The sequence below is a fragment of the Rhopilema esculentum genome, chromosome 16, assembly GCF_057945365.1.
Source record: "Rhopilema esculentum isolate cy_ngs chromosome 16, ASM5794536v1, whole genome shotgun sequence".
In the NCBI taxonomy this organism is placed as follows: Eukaryota; Metazoa; Cnidaria; class Scyphozoa; order Rhizostomeae; family Rhizostomatidae; genus Rhopilema; species Rhopilema esculentum.
Genome location: NC_142830.1, coordinates 15,474,345 through 15,490,960, shown reverse-complemented (window position 1 = coordinate 15,490,960; position 16,616 = coordinate 15,474,345). Strand labels below are relative to the sequence as shown.

Genomic DNA, 16,616 nt, shown 5'->3' with positions numbered 1-16,616 from the left:
CTAGCGATGGCTGGTAGCGATGGTTAGTAGCGATGGCTGGTAGAGATGGCTGGTAGCTATGGCAGGTAGCGATGGCTGGTAGCAATGGCTGGTAACGATGGTTAGTAGCGATGGCTGGTAGCGATGGCTGGTAGCAATGGCTGGTAGCGATGGCTGGCAACGATGGTTAGTAGGGATGGCTGGTAGCGATGGCTGGTAGCAATGGCTGGTAGCGATGGCTGGTAGCGATGGTTAGTAGGGATGGCTGGTAGCGATGGCTGGTAGAGATGGCTGGTAGCGATGGCTGGTAGCGATGGCTGGTAGTGATGGCTGGTAGCAATGGCTGGTAGAGATGGCTGGTAGCGATGGCTGGTAGCGATGGCTGGTAGCGATGGCTGGTAGCGATGGCTGGTAGTGATGGCTGGTAGCGATGGCTGGTAGAGATGGCTGGTAGCGATGGCTGGTAGCGATGGCTGGTAGCGATGGTTAGTAGGGATGGCTGGTAGCGATGGCTGGTAGAGATGGTTGGTAGCGATGGCTGGTAGAGATGGCTGATAGCGATGGCTGGTAGAGATGGCTGGTAGAGATGGCTTGTAGCGATGGCTGGTAGAGATGGCTGGTAGCGATGGCTGATAGCGATGGCTGGTAGCGATGGCTGGTAGAGATGGCTGGTAGGGATGGCTGGTAGCGATGGCTGATAGCGATGGCTGGTAGCGATGGCTGGTAGAGATGGCTGATAGCGATGGCTGGTAGCGATGGCTGGTAGAGATGGCTGGTAGCGATGGCTGGTAGAGATGGCTGGTAGAGATGGCTGGTAGCGATGGCTGGTAGCGATGGCTGGTAGCGATGGCTGGTAGAGATGGCTGGTAGCGATGGCTGGTAGCGATGGCTGGTAGAGATGGCTGTTAGAGATGGCTGTTAGAGATGGCTGGTAGCGATGGCTGGTAGCGATGGCTGGTAGAGATGGTTGGTAGCGATGGTTAGTAGGGATGGCTGGTAGCGATGGCTGGTAGAGATGGTTAGTAGGGATGGTTGGTAGCGATGGTTAGTAGGGATGGCTGGTAGCGATGGCTGGTAGCGATGGTTAGTAGGCTGGTAGCGATGGCTGGTAGCCATGGCTGGTACATTGTATAGAAATTATAGAAAACAAGCCACATACAGTGAAGGCATACAGTAAATATTTCACAGCAAAAGTATCTATTTTATGGCAGGAAAATATCCATCATGAAAGAATCCAACAATTATTTACAAGGAAAAAGAAATATATGAAAACAGATGCAAAAAACAACAGCTAATTAGGTAAAATTTAAATGAAAGAACAAATGTTCATAAATACAAACATAATTTTAGCTAATGAAACCATAACTTTACCAGCAAACTTGCACAAATATATATTGTATAATAATAAAACGATGTTTAAAGATTTCTCAATAGAACTATTAAAATGTTTAAAAACGCATTTTAGTAAAACCCCTGATAATTCATAGAGATGTCAAGTAGTTGACCTAGATCTACATCGAAGTATCTAAGGATTCAGATTTTCTTGGAGCATTTTTAAGCCAACACATTCAATGCAAAGTTTATACTAAACAACACATCAGATTTTCAACCAATTTTCGTTATGACCCTGACTCTCTAATGTATCTCAGTTGTCTCCTATAATTCAAAAGTTGTGTTTTCCACTTTGTTTCAACGCATACAGAATTCGAGAAAAAAAACCAGAAATTATGCTTTCAATTCACTTGCAATGACGAGAAATTGAACGCTTTTTGTAAAAATGTTAATCAGAAAAACTTTAGCTAAATTCAAAGTCGCAGCCAGCAGTTTGCTTCAAAATTCGTCTTACAATAATGTTGCTTATTCTGTTGTCAAATTTTTCTGTGTTAAGAAAGTTTTAAAGTTAAATAGCTGGAACATTTTCAGCGGACAATAAGAATAAAAATCCACCATTCATCAACAAACATGTTTTCCTGTGCATCCTCCAATTACCCCTTGCTTTTAATTTTGATCTCTCTTTCATCCAAATTACTGTTCTCTTTCCTCGGCAAAAGTTGGCTCACGTTAACTCTTTAGTTCTAGTTGATCTCGAAAATGCTTTCGTTTTCCAGTGAATTCAGTTTCTTACAATTGCATCCTAAACAAAAATCGCATGTTTTAAAAGCGGGCAAAGTAAGAACAAAAATATTAAATTATGCTTCGAAAAATTTAGCTGATAAAATAACATTTTATTCACTTTCTTGTTGCCTATTGACAATTAATGATAGATTTTTTTAACTTTTATCAACAAACACATTCTGATATGTTTTCTTTCAAAGATGACACCTTTTTCCAAATTGATCGGAAGCTTGCCGTATACATTTTCTTTCGTGACATTCCTTTGCCTATTCGATGTTGCTGAAGCCTGTGTGCATATTCCTCAGCAAATTGTGGATAGATTCAAAAGTTTTTCCCTTTGTTGAAAAACCCTTATGTTTTTCAGGTTAAAAGCAATAGCTTATATTTTTCGTTCTTGCCTTTCCTTTATTGTCATATTATTCATTGCAAGATTCATAGAATGTTTTCACTCTAAGTTCCTTAATAGAAGGGGGGGGCGCTTATTAATTCGATTTTTTTCTGAACCCACCGGAGCTTATTTGGACCCCTCCCGCTTATTAATTTTTATATGCAATCATGCATATCCCTTATTTCATTTGTCCTTTGTTCTTTCAGATGTGAAATTTCTGTAAAGTTTCTCTTAAATGAAGAGGTTGCATTGTACTAAAGTTTTAACACAGAAAAGTAGTATAACATCCGAAAAAATTTACATAGGCCTGGCTGATGTACACAATGATACTTAGCCTGCTCATCTTGGTAATATAACAATGCATTATTACATGGTGATAATTGTCATTTCGCCATCGATTGTATTCAGAAGAAAATCTCCTTTGACCCCAAAAAAGAATCATCGCGTGATTTTTCAGATTTTTCACATTTCCGACCCACCTACTTACTAGAACCCCCCCGCTTATTTATTTTTTCAAAAATTTCTGACCAAACACCCCCCCCCCCCAACTATCAAGACGCCCCTTCTATTAAGGACCTTAGAGTATGTTTTTATGATGTTTTTTGCTGTCATGTTTTTATGACTATTTTTTCTGTTAACATTCAGAATTTTCATCATTTATTCTGTCAAAATTCATCACTTAGCTAGTTCATATGGCATTTCACGTGGTAAGTCCTGCCAGCATGCCTCTAGGACATTTCTTCTTGTTATCTATAATCACAAGAGATATGGAAATTAACATTGCTTTCCCGTTCTCTACTGATTACTTAAGTAATAGCCCTCAACCCAACTTGAATTTAGCTTCAATGCATCACTAAGGGAAGGCCATATACTTACGATTGCGCTCCAATTCTTCGACTTTTTTCTGCAGTTTCTCCAATTGCTTTTTCAAATCTTCAACCCCTGTTGCCTGCAAAGTCAGTCAAGAATTTAACTGCAGAGTTGCACTACATGTATTAGAAAAATGAAAAACAGTTCGACATCATGTTCTTATACGTATAGTCACTGTCACGTGCGTATAAATACGTACGTATCTTGTATCACTGTCAATAAGAATGCTGCCTAACAAGTTTACATGTAGTGCAACTCTGATATAAATTTACATAAAATCTCTAATCTAACGTCTCATACTATGTAAGACGTTTCAAATGTTTATAGTTTACAGGAAACTTTAAATGTGAATGTTTTTATCCTAAAGCAGAATCATTTATTGCTAAACAAGGAGAAAATACCACGAAAATCTTGTGCTAACCGGCAATCCTGGCAAGCCAGGTCTTCCTCGCTGCCCTTTCAACCCCTCTTCTCCTTTTGGTCCTACTGGACCATTGCCACCGGTTGCTCCTCTCTCGCCCCTTGATCCTTTGCTTCCATGATTACCATCAATGCCACGCACCTTATCACAGCTTCCCTTTTCCCCAGGATCTCCCTTTTCACCTCTTTCTCCCTTGGAGCCTCTTTCTCCAATTTCACCTTTATTGCCTTTTATCGCAGTGCCAGAAATGCCTTTGTCTCCTTTCTTCCCTTTCGGACCTTCTGGTCCACGCAATCCAACCGTAGATGTCCCTGTAAAAATAAATCAAATCAGATCCTAACATCTTACCAAGTATCATAACAAACTCGTGTTTGCCAATAAAGGCATCTTGCAATGCAAGCAAGCAGGGTTCTGAAATAAACATATCTTATGGCTAGAGAGGAAAGTTGATTATATTTATATAGACCTTGGTCTACCGAATAAATATAAATGAGTTTATGGCTCTTACGAAGGCTTAGATAGCCGAAGCAGAAGAAACAACTGCTCTGGCTACGGTAAGATCTCCAGAGGTGGTTTCAGAGGTCATCGATTTTTCATTGGGACGTTTGACTAAGTGGAATGATCGTGGCTCTTGAAGAAAATCAAACTACATGTTTTCTCTCTACAAGCCTGTTTCGTGAAAAACTCAGCCTTCAGGAGATGTTATATAGAATAACTCACTCTTCAGGAGATATTTATATAAATATATATACCTAAGATAATACTAGAAACGCACCTGAACTCCCTGCTTCACCCTTGACGCCACGTTCACCTTTGATACCAGGGCTGCCCTTGGTTCCCTTTGGCCCAATAACGATGTCTTTCAACGTAACACCCGTTCTTGCAGCAGTCTTCTTTTCCTCTTGTGCAGGTGGGCCTTGTGGGCCTGGAGGACCTGGGGGACCTTGCAAGCCAGTCAAACCATTATCTCCTTTCTCTCCTTTGAGGCCATGTAGTCCTGGCCCGCCTGAAGGTCCACGTGGTCCAACTGGACCTGATGGGCCGGAAGACCCTGGTATACCAGGTGGTCCTCTTTGTCCCGGTGGGCCAGGTGGTCCGGGTGGGCCAGGTTCCCCCGGCTCTGATGAAAAACCAGTCTGTGGTAACAGTTTAGCCTGCGCCTTTCGAAAGAGATCAGTGCACAACAATGTAACAATGAAGGTTCCAAAAGTCTCTGGAATCGAAAATTACGCGATGGCTGATCGTAGGTCAGCTCGTGGTTTATGTAACATTTAGAAAACAAAAACTTGTCTGTATTGATTCTTATACAACGGACCCCACACATAGAAACCCCATAAACAAATTTAAAACTAGACAAAAACATAGAAAGCAATAACATCAGGTCTGGCATACAGCTTAATCATGTACAAGGCAATATACAGTTACCTTCTTTCTAAGTAGATTTCGCCAAAATATATCATCTAGTCTAGTGGAAGCTACCGTATTCTACCTTACTTCAACAGTACCTGTTTCAATATTGGGCAGATTTGTTATAACTTTTTTAGATCAAAAAAGAACAAGGCAAAACTTGTATTGATGTTTAAGCTGACGGGGTAAACTACAAACCCCAGTTTTACTTACTAGTAGTTTTTGGTTTGTTTCCAGTCGGTCAATTTGATTTTGCATGCGGCTTATTGTCGAGCAGTTGAAGCATTCTGGAATTGACAGAAAATATTCTAATATTAGCGAGCCATTTTTCATATTTTAACATTCCTATAAATTACAAATGTAAAAAATGTCAGTCATAATAAGTTGCTCGCAGTGAAAAGTAATTGAAGGCAAACGGGTGATTGAAGGCAAAAGGGTGATTGAAGGCAAAAGGCTGATTGAAGGCAAAAGGCTGATTGAAGGCAAAAGGGTGATTGAAGGCAAACGCGAAAATTTATTTCTCTGTCATTTGTTAATAATTTTTACAGGATTCAAAGGCCTTTGATTAATAAACTGTGTGGTAAAATAATACAATTAAGAAATAACAAACGGTTATCAACTGTGCGCACAAACATGCAACCATAACTGAGTGTGACATCATGTGACACGTGTAAATCGTTGCGGTGGTTGTGAATGACTAGCGCATGCGCGAGTGGCTAACGATGGCATTGTTGTAGCATAGCAGTTCCTTCATCGCGCGCCAAATAAAACACGAGAAAAAATTTATCGACATGAAAATATTAATCAGTTGAAAACTAATGTTAAAGTTAATTTAAAAGTTGATTTTCTTTGATAATTACCCAAAGATAAGCTTTGCGGTGACTTCAAGGAGTTCATATATAGATATATATATACTCTTTAAAGTCACCGCAAGTATTCATATATAATTATATATATTTATGTTGATCAAATCGATTTAGCTCGGAAACAAGCATGATATTGATCAAAGCCTGGTTAAAGTTGATGGATTTGAAAAGACCTTTCGCAGTAAATAAATGGTAGAATTTGAGATAATAAAAGAAATCTTAATAACCAAATCTGAACAGCCATAGAAGAGAGTTTGAGACTGCCACAACTATTTACGCGAACAACTCTGACAACGTTTGATGGTTAGTCTAAGTGGCCCGATATTAAGAGATTGTAGATTCGTAGCCTTGTAGCACAATCCTTGCTGCATCATAATTAACATACTTAGCTACTCAATCGAAGGAATATTTGAAGTATAATCTATCATGACTACTCGGTGTTTCTCAATTGTATTATTCTTCTAGCTCCCTACGTTAACTCTTCCTGCAGCTCACCAAACTGGACTAGCACGTTCGAAAGTGAAACTTTAAGACAGAAGTTTGTGCACTGTTCTAGAGTTAATCAAGAATTTATCATAATCCTTGCTAAATTTTTGCTGACTTCTTCAATGCGAAACAGCAAAAACTCCAAACTTTAGGTAACCTTTTTCTACTTAGAGACTTAAACTTAAACGTTTTTTGAAACTTAGAGAATTTATCAATTTAATAGTTGATGATAACACGTTTCAACATTAGTTCTCTTTAAGAATTTAAAATCAAATTTAACCTATGTCTGTGAGCTTGATCTTTGTCATTTTCAAGTTAATCTGGAGTAACCTAGTTATGCATTACAACATTAGAAGAAATTTCTATCAAATTAAGTAAATGAAAGATGAATAGAGATATACCTTTGTCACAAAACTTTCCAGAGAATCCTGGACAGCAGTCTTTGATCATAACAGGCTGCACTCTAAATTCCTTTGAGTATCGGGTGACGTATTTCGCTCTAGGACGTGCAATGAAAATACACAAATTAAAGCTTTTCGTTTCGCGAGGTGCTTCTATGTTTCAAGTACAATGAAAACGTTTTTTAAGAAGACCTTTATCTTGGTTAGAGTCAAAATTCTTAGTGATATTCAATTTTGAACTTAAATGCAATGTTAAAGCATCTGTCAACGACGCTACGGGTAAATGTTGAAAGGGAATGGTAAAGAGAAAGAAATTCTTACGCCCACAGTATTGTTTGGACTATAAAATGGTTTGGTGACACCCAAAACAAGAATTCATTTAGAAGAAGACAAGAATTCATTAGGATCAAATCATTGATAAAACTTTTATGTCACTGAATGTGGACATCCAGTGATTCCAAAACCTCTTCGGAGGCCGCCTTACGCAATGCTTTGCTTAATTCACTCTTATTGTATCCATGTAAAAGTCGTTCGAATCACATGTAGTACATTTTGGGAGGCTTACCTAAATCCAGCGCAATACTTCTTTTCTGCGTAAATACCACTGCATAGATAATGGTACTTCTCAATTACACGATCCAATCTGCTAACAGTGCAGGAGACATTTTTCCTTACCAGATAATTGCACCAAAATCCTCTTCTATTTCCTTGGTTGTTAAATCTTTGGTAATACTGACTGAAAAAGAAACACATTCAACTTCTATTGTATCATAGTATTCTGCTATAAAGGCTTTGGATACCTTTAGTTTTTTTATGATTGAAGGCATCTCAAAGGCTATTGTTTTTAAAAAAATTACATTGTACTAACAGTTTTTCCATCTAACCAATTACGGGTCACTGTCATTTTATCGTAGCGCTGAATATTTTTTGCAGTTAGCCATTTTTCAGCAATAACTTGCCGCTGCCTTTTGGGAAGTACACTTTGCAGAAAACAAAGGTCATCAAAGAAAAATTAGGCCTGAATTTTGTTTCTTTGGCAGCATTTCACAGCATCAATATATGGCAACACGAAATGGCGAAAGGGCAAGCAAGATCGAGCTTATCATCAACGGCAGCAACTCGATATCGCGTTTGGCCGCATCTGATTAACAAACATTTAATCTCATGTCTACTCTTAAAGAACTTTAAGCAGCAACTAAGAATTCCGATTTGTGATTCGTGACATCTTGATTTAAACACAATTAGCAAAGATTTACTTTAAGCCTGTTATGTCATATGGGTTTAGCGGATCAAAGATTCAAGTTAAATGCGTAGAAATAAACACTTCATAAAAAGTAAGAAGGATTCTTCCTCTTACGCTACTTTTGATCCACACAAATTTCTGCCTTCCTCTAGGTCCAACCCGACGTTTATGCTCAGAGGAGTGTCGGACGAATAGAACTTAAGTATGGAATCAGTTTCCGCTTTTCCGTTATCCTCATTTTGCAGCGACGAAAATATACTTACAAAATTGGCCACGAAACTTACAAAAACGTTAGCACTATTTTTACACTGAGAATTGACAATGACAGAGGCATGAAGCTACAGTGACGGCGAGACGTGGTCCTAATATCATTCAATTTTTTTATATTTAAGGCAAGTCCTAGCAATTTCCTACCTTTGAATTTGCTCTTTTTAGAACCATTATTCTAAGCACAAAAATGAATTGAAATGTTACTGTATTGACATTGTATGGGCAGAAGAAGCTCGTTTTCTCTCTAGGACTGAAGTCGGTACTGATTGGACAACTACACCGGCCACGTACTTGTGTTTTCCTGATTGGCCTATTTCGATCCACAACTGGGTTTATATTTTCTTTCTTGATCTTTTTTGGCCTTTATTCCGATGTTTTATTCTCCGAAGAGTGTCAGACGAAGCGCTTTAGTCCTGTTGTAAAATGTTTGCTTTAATTTAAGCCATTTTAAAATCCTACTTGACTTCCGGTTACAAGCAAGAATGCTAAATTTGTAGCGGCATTTTGCTCTATTAATCGTGCAAAGACCATCATGGAAACTTAACTAAGGAATGAATGAACTCACTAATGAATTCTTCAGTGAGTGAACAAACTGATTAACGAATGACTGAGCTCATTAAAAAGGGATGAATGAACATAAAAAAATTAAAGAAATAATGAATGGCTGGACGAACGAACGAACGAAAAAATGAATGAAAAGGTAATGAATTGAAGACGGATCAATAGAACGAATTAACAAACGAAGCCAAAAGGTCGGATAAGTAAGTGATTCACCGAATGAGCTAGCAAAACAAATTCATTTATGTTAATGAGTGAATGAATGGAAATAGAAGGGGGCGTTTCAGAATCCCACGGCATCTTATGTTGTGCCGCTCACCGCGGGCATGAAGCTTGCGTCCATCGAAGGAAACCACATCTGAAACCCTTCAAACAATGAAGAATAGCTTTTCATTGACACGAAACTGTAATATGGATAATGATTTATTGATACTGAAAAATGCTGCATGGGCACATAGGTTTTCAACATCAAGTTGACTGCAATGTTATTTTTTGTATGAAATGATCGGGGAGTAATTGTATGGTATATGAAGTACTAGGTGTAATAGCGTAGCAGAAACAGGTATAACAGGTTTGTCATACCGAGTCTTAGCGACAATTTGTTCGGCAATGGAGTTGTGAACAATAAGGGCGGGGGGAGGGGGGGATATTGGAGAACATTGAGTTTTAATGGACTTATATTTAGCAAATACTTCGAACAATTTCTAGCTCCAAAAAAAATTTGTCGAGTCTTGTCCAGGGTTGTCCTATCAATCCAATGTATCAGGCAAAAATTCGGCCTACATCAGTCGTGCATCCAAACAACTTTGTAATCATCGGTAACTTGAGTTTAGTGAAAATCTCTTATGACAATAAATGCCTTAAGGAGGTATCAAAGGTGGGTCTTTGAGGGTCTTGGACCAGAAAAATTGCTGCGAATTAATCTTGGCTTGAACAGTAGGCTCATTGTTACTGTTACACAAGCGAGATGTTCTGCAGATTAATTTTGATTAAAGGCCTAAGGAAATCATGATAGAACCAGGAATGAATGATCAAAATGATTAATAATGTAATTGCTACTCTTTATTAGCTGAGAAGGATTATACAGAAAGATTGCCCTTTTCAATGCAGATTCTGGGATTAAAAGCACAGCAGCAGCAGAAAGACTGAGCTAGAGTATAAGAAAAGAAACCGCACGCAATTGAAAGTAACAAGCTTAGCTTCGTGAATTCATATAATATTTCTTATCTCATTTGTAAAATCTTTGTTTAATGCACATTTTTGGCATCCCATAATTGAATCAGATTTGAAACAACTAAAGGTGAGATTATTCGACGAAAGATTCAAATCGCATATCAAAAACAGGAAGAACGAAGACAGAGGGCTCCAAATGTCAGGGTTATTTGCAACATCCCAATCCTGGATTTCTTGCAGTAATTCTGATCTTTCATAACATTTCCTGATTGCGGTTGTAATGTGGTAGAAAAAGTAATGCCCACTTTATTCTGACGTGGTTCATTATAACATGCTCGACTGTCCTTTTTCACTCCATTTATGCAACCGTGCAAGTGAAGGTGGCGCAGTTTCCATCGCAAATTCAATAGCAAATTCTATTCCGACACAGGCTGTAAATATTCCAAAAGGAATTGTCGATTAATATTGCTACTTTCCTAATAATGTTGCCACAATCATGTGGCAAATTACTTATACCATAACAAACAGTTCCTGTAAAACTTTTCTCCCTAAAAGTTTTGTTACAATTTAAACATGAGAACAATTCAGAATCGAAACTCTTAAACAGTCTAAATTGCCTCCGAACTAATCAAATCCAATCTTCTGGTATCTACATCGGCTTTTAATATTTCTTCTTTACTTCATAATAAGAGAACAATTCAGAATCGAAACTCTTAAACAGTCTAAATTGCCTCCGAACTAATCAAATCCAATCTTCTGGTATCTACATCGGCTTTTAATATTTCTTCTTTACTTCATAATAAAAAACCTTGATGCATGTTTCGAAAAAAAATTGGCTCATCACCAGTCTCTGTGTTAACTTTGAGGCAGAGGTGATCAATTTTCACCAAAAATGAATATCAAAGCCAAATTCCTGATAACTGTAAAGAAAGAATAGAGCTACTCAAAATGATGAGGTCGAATACTATCTTGCGTTGTTTCCGCTTTGTCGTGCCAATTTAGAAAGATGCTATAAAAAACTTTTTGAGCTGAATGGGCATTTGTGTCCTCAAATGTGCCGGTAGCCATCATTTAACTTTTTAACAGATTCGGATAATGCTTGTGAAAAAATAAACGACAATGTTGTCGATGAAAGTGGTTCGAAAATGATGAGGTCGAATATAATAGCGGTGATAATGGCAAAAATAATCTAGGAGTTACTGGGCGGTCTTTGACGCTCTTTACATTGCTACGAAAATAATACTAAGGGTAATATCAATGCTGATCAAATGAAATTTTATCAGAGTTAATTTCACGAGGGATTTTGTCAACTGTTATGCTTCGATTTGGTATTCAAGTCCTTATGTGCTTCTTTGATGCCATTTGGAATAAAAGAGAAGAAGGAGTGCTGTAGTTTGGGCTTCTGCACGAAAGTGTGGGTCCCTTGACTCAAATGGGTGTATTTAATTGCTTTGGGTCCGGATAACCGTGCTTATTATTTATACTGTTTCCGCACTGTTCTCTTCTCCCGTTCCTTCCGTCCCTCCCGTCCCTCCCGTTCCTCCCGTTCCTCCCGTTCCTCCCGTTCCTCCCGTTCCTCCCGTTCCTCCCGTCCCTCCCGTCCCTCCTCTTTGATATCAAGCGTAGTGTGTTTTTTCAAATCCTTATGTATAAGCCTTACAAGCGGCAAGCTAAAGATCTAAGAGTAAAGTTTATCCAGATGCCTCGGCCTTTCTACAACGCTTGGAATCAACTGACCATATTAACATGTACATAAATTTGGTATTGGACAGTTGAAAAGATGCCAGAAATGTTTTTATCTATGTTAATATCTAGATATTCGATCATCGCTTGCTTTCATCACTGAAGTCACACAGGAATATCAATGTCCCTTGAGTATTTAGGCCAGATATCTTGTCTCTTTTATCTGAGAGCATTAATAGCTGCCTCTCCTATTCCAATAGGATCAAAATCATATGTTTATGTCGGCAAATTAATTAATATTTGACGAAGGTAAACCCACAAAAAAGTTTCTTGTTCCACAAATCAAGAGTTTATCCTTTATCTCAACTGCCCAGTCCTTGTTGCTTCCGGTCTACCCCACTGATCTATAAAAAGACTGGATCGAGCTTCTATCTTTACATGGGTGTTGCCGTGCAAGAAGAGCAGCCGATACGATGAACGGGCCTTCACTATCACTTCCACTCCAAAGTTATCTGCTTTTTATCTGCTTTTGTCTTTTTCTTTCTGGATACTGTTATACGAAGCATTGCGGCACTTGCCTATCCATGCCAATCAAATATTGGTTTTGAGAAATAGCTTTCCGCTTCTGTTTGGGGCCCTATTTCTTTTGAAATTGAGCGGGCTTGAAAATTGAGCGGACAATAGGAAGCTCGATCCAGTCTTTTTTACAGATCAGTCAGATCAGTGGTCTACCCCATTGCTTTCCCGAGGCGCCAAATGGTATGACACTCTTCAGAACTCTATTCAAACATTATGTTATAATCAATTGTTCAATTGTTGCTTGGAGCAAACGCTTGATATCGTGTATGTATTTTGGATTGTCTCCTGTGTGTAGGTTAGGATAGCAATAATTCTCTTGCAAACAGCGACAATCTCAATTTACAGTGAGTTTGAGTCAATGTTGAAATTGCTCATTCATTAAAATATATCATTAAAAGCCATGTGTATCCCTCTGAATTACACAAATTGATGAATGGCGGTTTTGAAATCTGGGTTTACATGAATGTGTTGTTTCATTCATGACATTTATCTCGCCATTCGTCAAAACAAAAATGAGAAAATAGAGTTTACGTTGTTTTTTGTGAGCTATTAAGATTTTGGTGGGATGCTGAAAACACCTGGCCCCCGGGGGTTACACTTTTCAGGTAAAGTCAGAATTTTCGGGAAAATGAAAGTTATTGTCCCTTGCATCGCTCTCGTAAATTCCTAAAAGCTCAAACTTGGAATTTATTAGGGGCTAGCGTTTCATTTCAATCAACAAAATGTTTTCTCAGCAAAAACAATCAATAAAACCTATTTTCAGAAAACTTCCTGGATCATCTTTCAGGACAGGTATCATGTTTTCAGAATTTTATTCCAGGACAGGGCCATAAAATGTTTCTGGCAGACACATCCCCCGTAATTTCTAAGGTAACCCCCGGGACCCTGCCGCTAAGTGACATATACTACTTATTACTTCAATATTACTTCAAAATTGGGGGAGGAGGTGGAGCAAGAACTATTTGTAAACAAATATTCAAATATTTGTTACTTTCACTGGATATTTCGGTTTGATTTCGTGTTTTGTGTTTTGTCTTTTGTTAAAAAAGTATATAGAAATTTACAGACAGCCTTGCAACAACACCAGGACGAGGCCAACACCATTATCCACATTAGACAACTGAGCGGAAATGACACTGTAGGACAAAGCAGATACATGCACGGTTTGTCTTGCACCCCTCTAGCACAGAACGGCGAAGAAGGACTCTTGGCAGCTTTTCCACTATTGTTGAGAATAAAGAAAAATTTCCAAGTGACAACGTGGTTAAATTGATTTTCGGAAATATTTTTTCCCTGACTGGTAACACTGAATATCGGAGTGTACGATTATCTTAACTATGAATTTCAAGGAAAGAAATTTGGTCTGGGGCGTACCTCTAATGTCTAGCCCCTCCCTAAGTTATGATAAATTATGTCCTAGCTTCCACAAGGATGCGGAGTGAAGGCTGGATAGCATTAAAACGACTGTTTCGAGTGTTAGGGAACTCGTAAAGCAAACGATTTATGAAATCACAGATTTCAAAAGCAAACTTTTATTAGAAAGGCAAAAGGAACTTTTTGCTTTGTCATAATGAGTTGGAAAAGTGAGGCAGAAGTTTGGCAAAACGATGCCATATTGGTATAGCAGACAGGTAAATGTCATATTTTAATGTTTATAAAGATTTGATGATTTTATGTCAGTGAACATGTTGCTTCTGAGTCAAAGATACGCTTTTTTGATATCGATACGCTTCTTTCTTTTTGAAAGAAACTTTCGACATCTGACATCTGACCATTGCCTTCCTGATTTCAATGGGTCAGGTTAACGGAGGAACTTTCATTGACAATATTTCCACTTGTCAGTACTTCGGCGTACGAGCAAGAAGACGAGATTAATGCATCCCAACGCTGCTTATGTAAACAAGACAGCTCCCCTTGTAACAAACAGCATAAATTTACCTTTGCACATCTTGCATTCCTTACCTTGCCATGACTCGAAAATAAGTAGAAAATTTTCGTTTTTTCTGCTTCAAACAAAGTAGGAAAGGGTGACAATAGTAAGAAATTAATCCCTATCCACAGCTGTTTCTTGTCACAGCCAAACCAACAGCCCTACACGAACAACCATCAAACCGTCACGATTGAATAAACCAAAAAGTAACCCTAAATAGCTTAAAAAGTTTCCCATTCAAATTTCGATTGCGGTAGCAGCATTCATTTGGTGTTTTAGGAACGACCAAACAGTGCAAGGTCAGTTCAGAGGAATAACAGAAGAATGAATGAATTTCTCACTTACTCGTGTTGATTGTAGTAGCCACCATAATAGGACTCATATCCTTGAACTGCGAAGAAAATCAGGAAAACCACTAACAACATTTTGGAATGACATTGTTCGACTGACATCTTCTCTAAATTCCAGATTCTTGCTCCAGTTCCTCTATTCTGTGTTCCTCCCAGGCAGTGACTGTGAATTCCCACTGGTGCAGATTCCAACAATTCAAGCGCACGTGCCAGTCGAGTCTGCGTCGATGAAACTGGCTGGATCTTCTTGATACACAAAAGAAATTGTGATGTTGTGAAAAATTTGAAGCTAGAATTCACCAGGAACACTGAGCTTGATTAGAGTTGCACAGGGTCTGATCGAGGGTAGCGGGCCTCTAGAGCACAGGTAGTGCGAGTGTAGTCAAAACATCGCTCGGGAACTAATGATCCTTTTACTCCAAGGAAATCCGCTTACATCCGGTTATCAAACACGAGAAGTGTCCTCACCCGGGTCATTAATCATTTCTTACAAACGTCGCGTTTGAGAGCTGCACAAGCTGAAGACCCCCGTTCTGTCCTCCCTTCGTAAAAAAACTATCGCGTACCATCTCGTTTTCAGGGCCTCCGGCGGAAGCGGGGCTGGGGTGGCCATGCCCCCCACTTTTCCCCAAAACAATAGAGTTTTTTTCAAAATTTTTTGCTATGAATGCTAAAATTCCCCTTGCCCCCCCTCCCCCACTTTCGAACCTGTGTAGGAGCCCATGGATTTTGTGAAATTTCCTCATTTGTACGTCTCTAGTATTACAAAAGGCCAAGTAAACGCCTTTCAATTTGATACCTTAAATATTCACAAATTTGGCAGGTCAGGCTGTATATTTAGAAAAGGCAACACCAAGAATGTAAAACTGTCTCAAGAAATTCTATTTCAAGTATTGATAGAAGCAAAAAGAAATGAGTTGATATTATAACCACTTCTCATTTAGATGCATCGACGAAGTCCCCTGGGGCTGGGGCTCCTTCCAAACTGATTTTGCTTTTTGGTTAAGACTTTGTTGACACAAGTTGTTATTTGCATATTTTCAGGAGGGCAGCAAAATTTTTTTACATTGAAACTTTCGGTCCATCAAACTTTCGGACCAATGTCTGTCTGAAACGTTAATTGTCCAAAATCTGGTTTTGTAAATTGTTCCGTCCAAGTGTTTTAAATTCTTAAAAAATATGAAATAGGAATGTGTTTGCTTTTATAGAACAATGAGGACTTGAATCTGTGCAGAATATTTCTTAAAATTCCCCAGTCCTAACGCTTGTTAAAGTTTGTTATAAGCGATTTTGTGCTTCATGATAGTTGCCAATCACGTTACATAAACTAGGTTTTACAAGACAACTGCCAAAAGTCTTGGAACACTAACACCAGTTAAAGGCAAAATCAGCCACCCCCTTCCCCTAGGAACAATGTTGATTTACTATTAAAAAAACAGAGAGATTATGGAGTAAGCCTTTTCTTGTGGCTTGTGATTATGGGCTATTATCAACAACTATGAGAGCTGGTTAAATATTACAATAAACAAATAAACTTTTTCAAGATAATGCAAGTTTTGCTGTTACACACCTTTTCATAGGAATATTGTCTATAAGAATATCGAGGTTTGAAATCGCTAAAATTTGAGAAAAATTTAAGAATTTGCCAAGCTCAAGCTTCATCCAGACTTTAATTTTTTATTTGACTTACACTCATTTTTTTAGAAGAAACAAAGGTCAATGTTGAGTACTCCAGTTTCTTAATGTTCTGGAAAATTTCAATACTCATTGTTTCTTAAGAGTTTCTTAATTATGATGTCATGAATGATGTTATGAAATGTTCGTGACTTTTTTAACACATCAAGAAATTCGCTTCCGTTCTGACGCTGTATTCAGATGTAGGAAGTATATTTTTATT

General features: G+C 38.4%; 1 protein-coding gene across 1 annotated transcript; it reads right to left on the bottom strand.

Moving 5' to 3' along the window:
- Window positions 1-1,279: 1,279 nt before the first annotated feature.
- LOC135682567 (uncharacterized) lies at window positions 1,280-15,191 on the bottom strand. Its single transcript, XM_065197527.2, has 8 exons — window positions 14,715-15,191; window positions 7,499-7,669; window positions 6,934-7,031; window positions 5,394-5,467; window positions 4,549-4,933; window positions 3,774-4,084; window positions 3,359-3,431; window positions 1,280-2,113 (listed from the first exon to the last, which is right to left on the bottom strand). Exons 1-8 carry the CDS (start codon window positions 14,819-14,821, stop codon window positions 2,055-2,057), a joined length of 1,278 nt encoding a protein of 425 aa, XP_065053599.2. The 5' UTR covers window positions 14,822-15,191; the 3' UTR covers window positions 1,280-2,054.
- Between the last annotated feature and the right edge of the window lie 1,425 nt (window positions 15,192-16,616).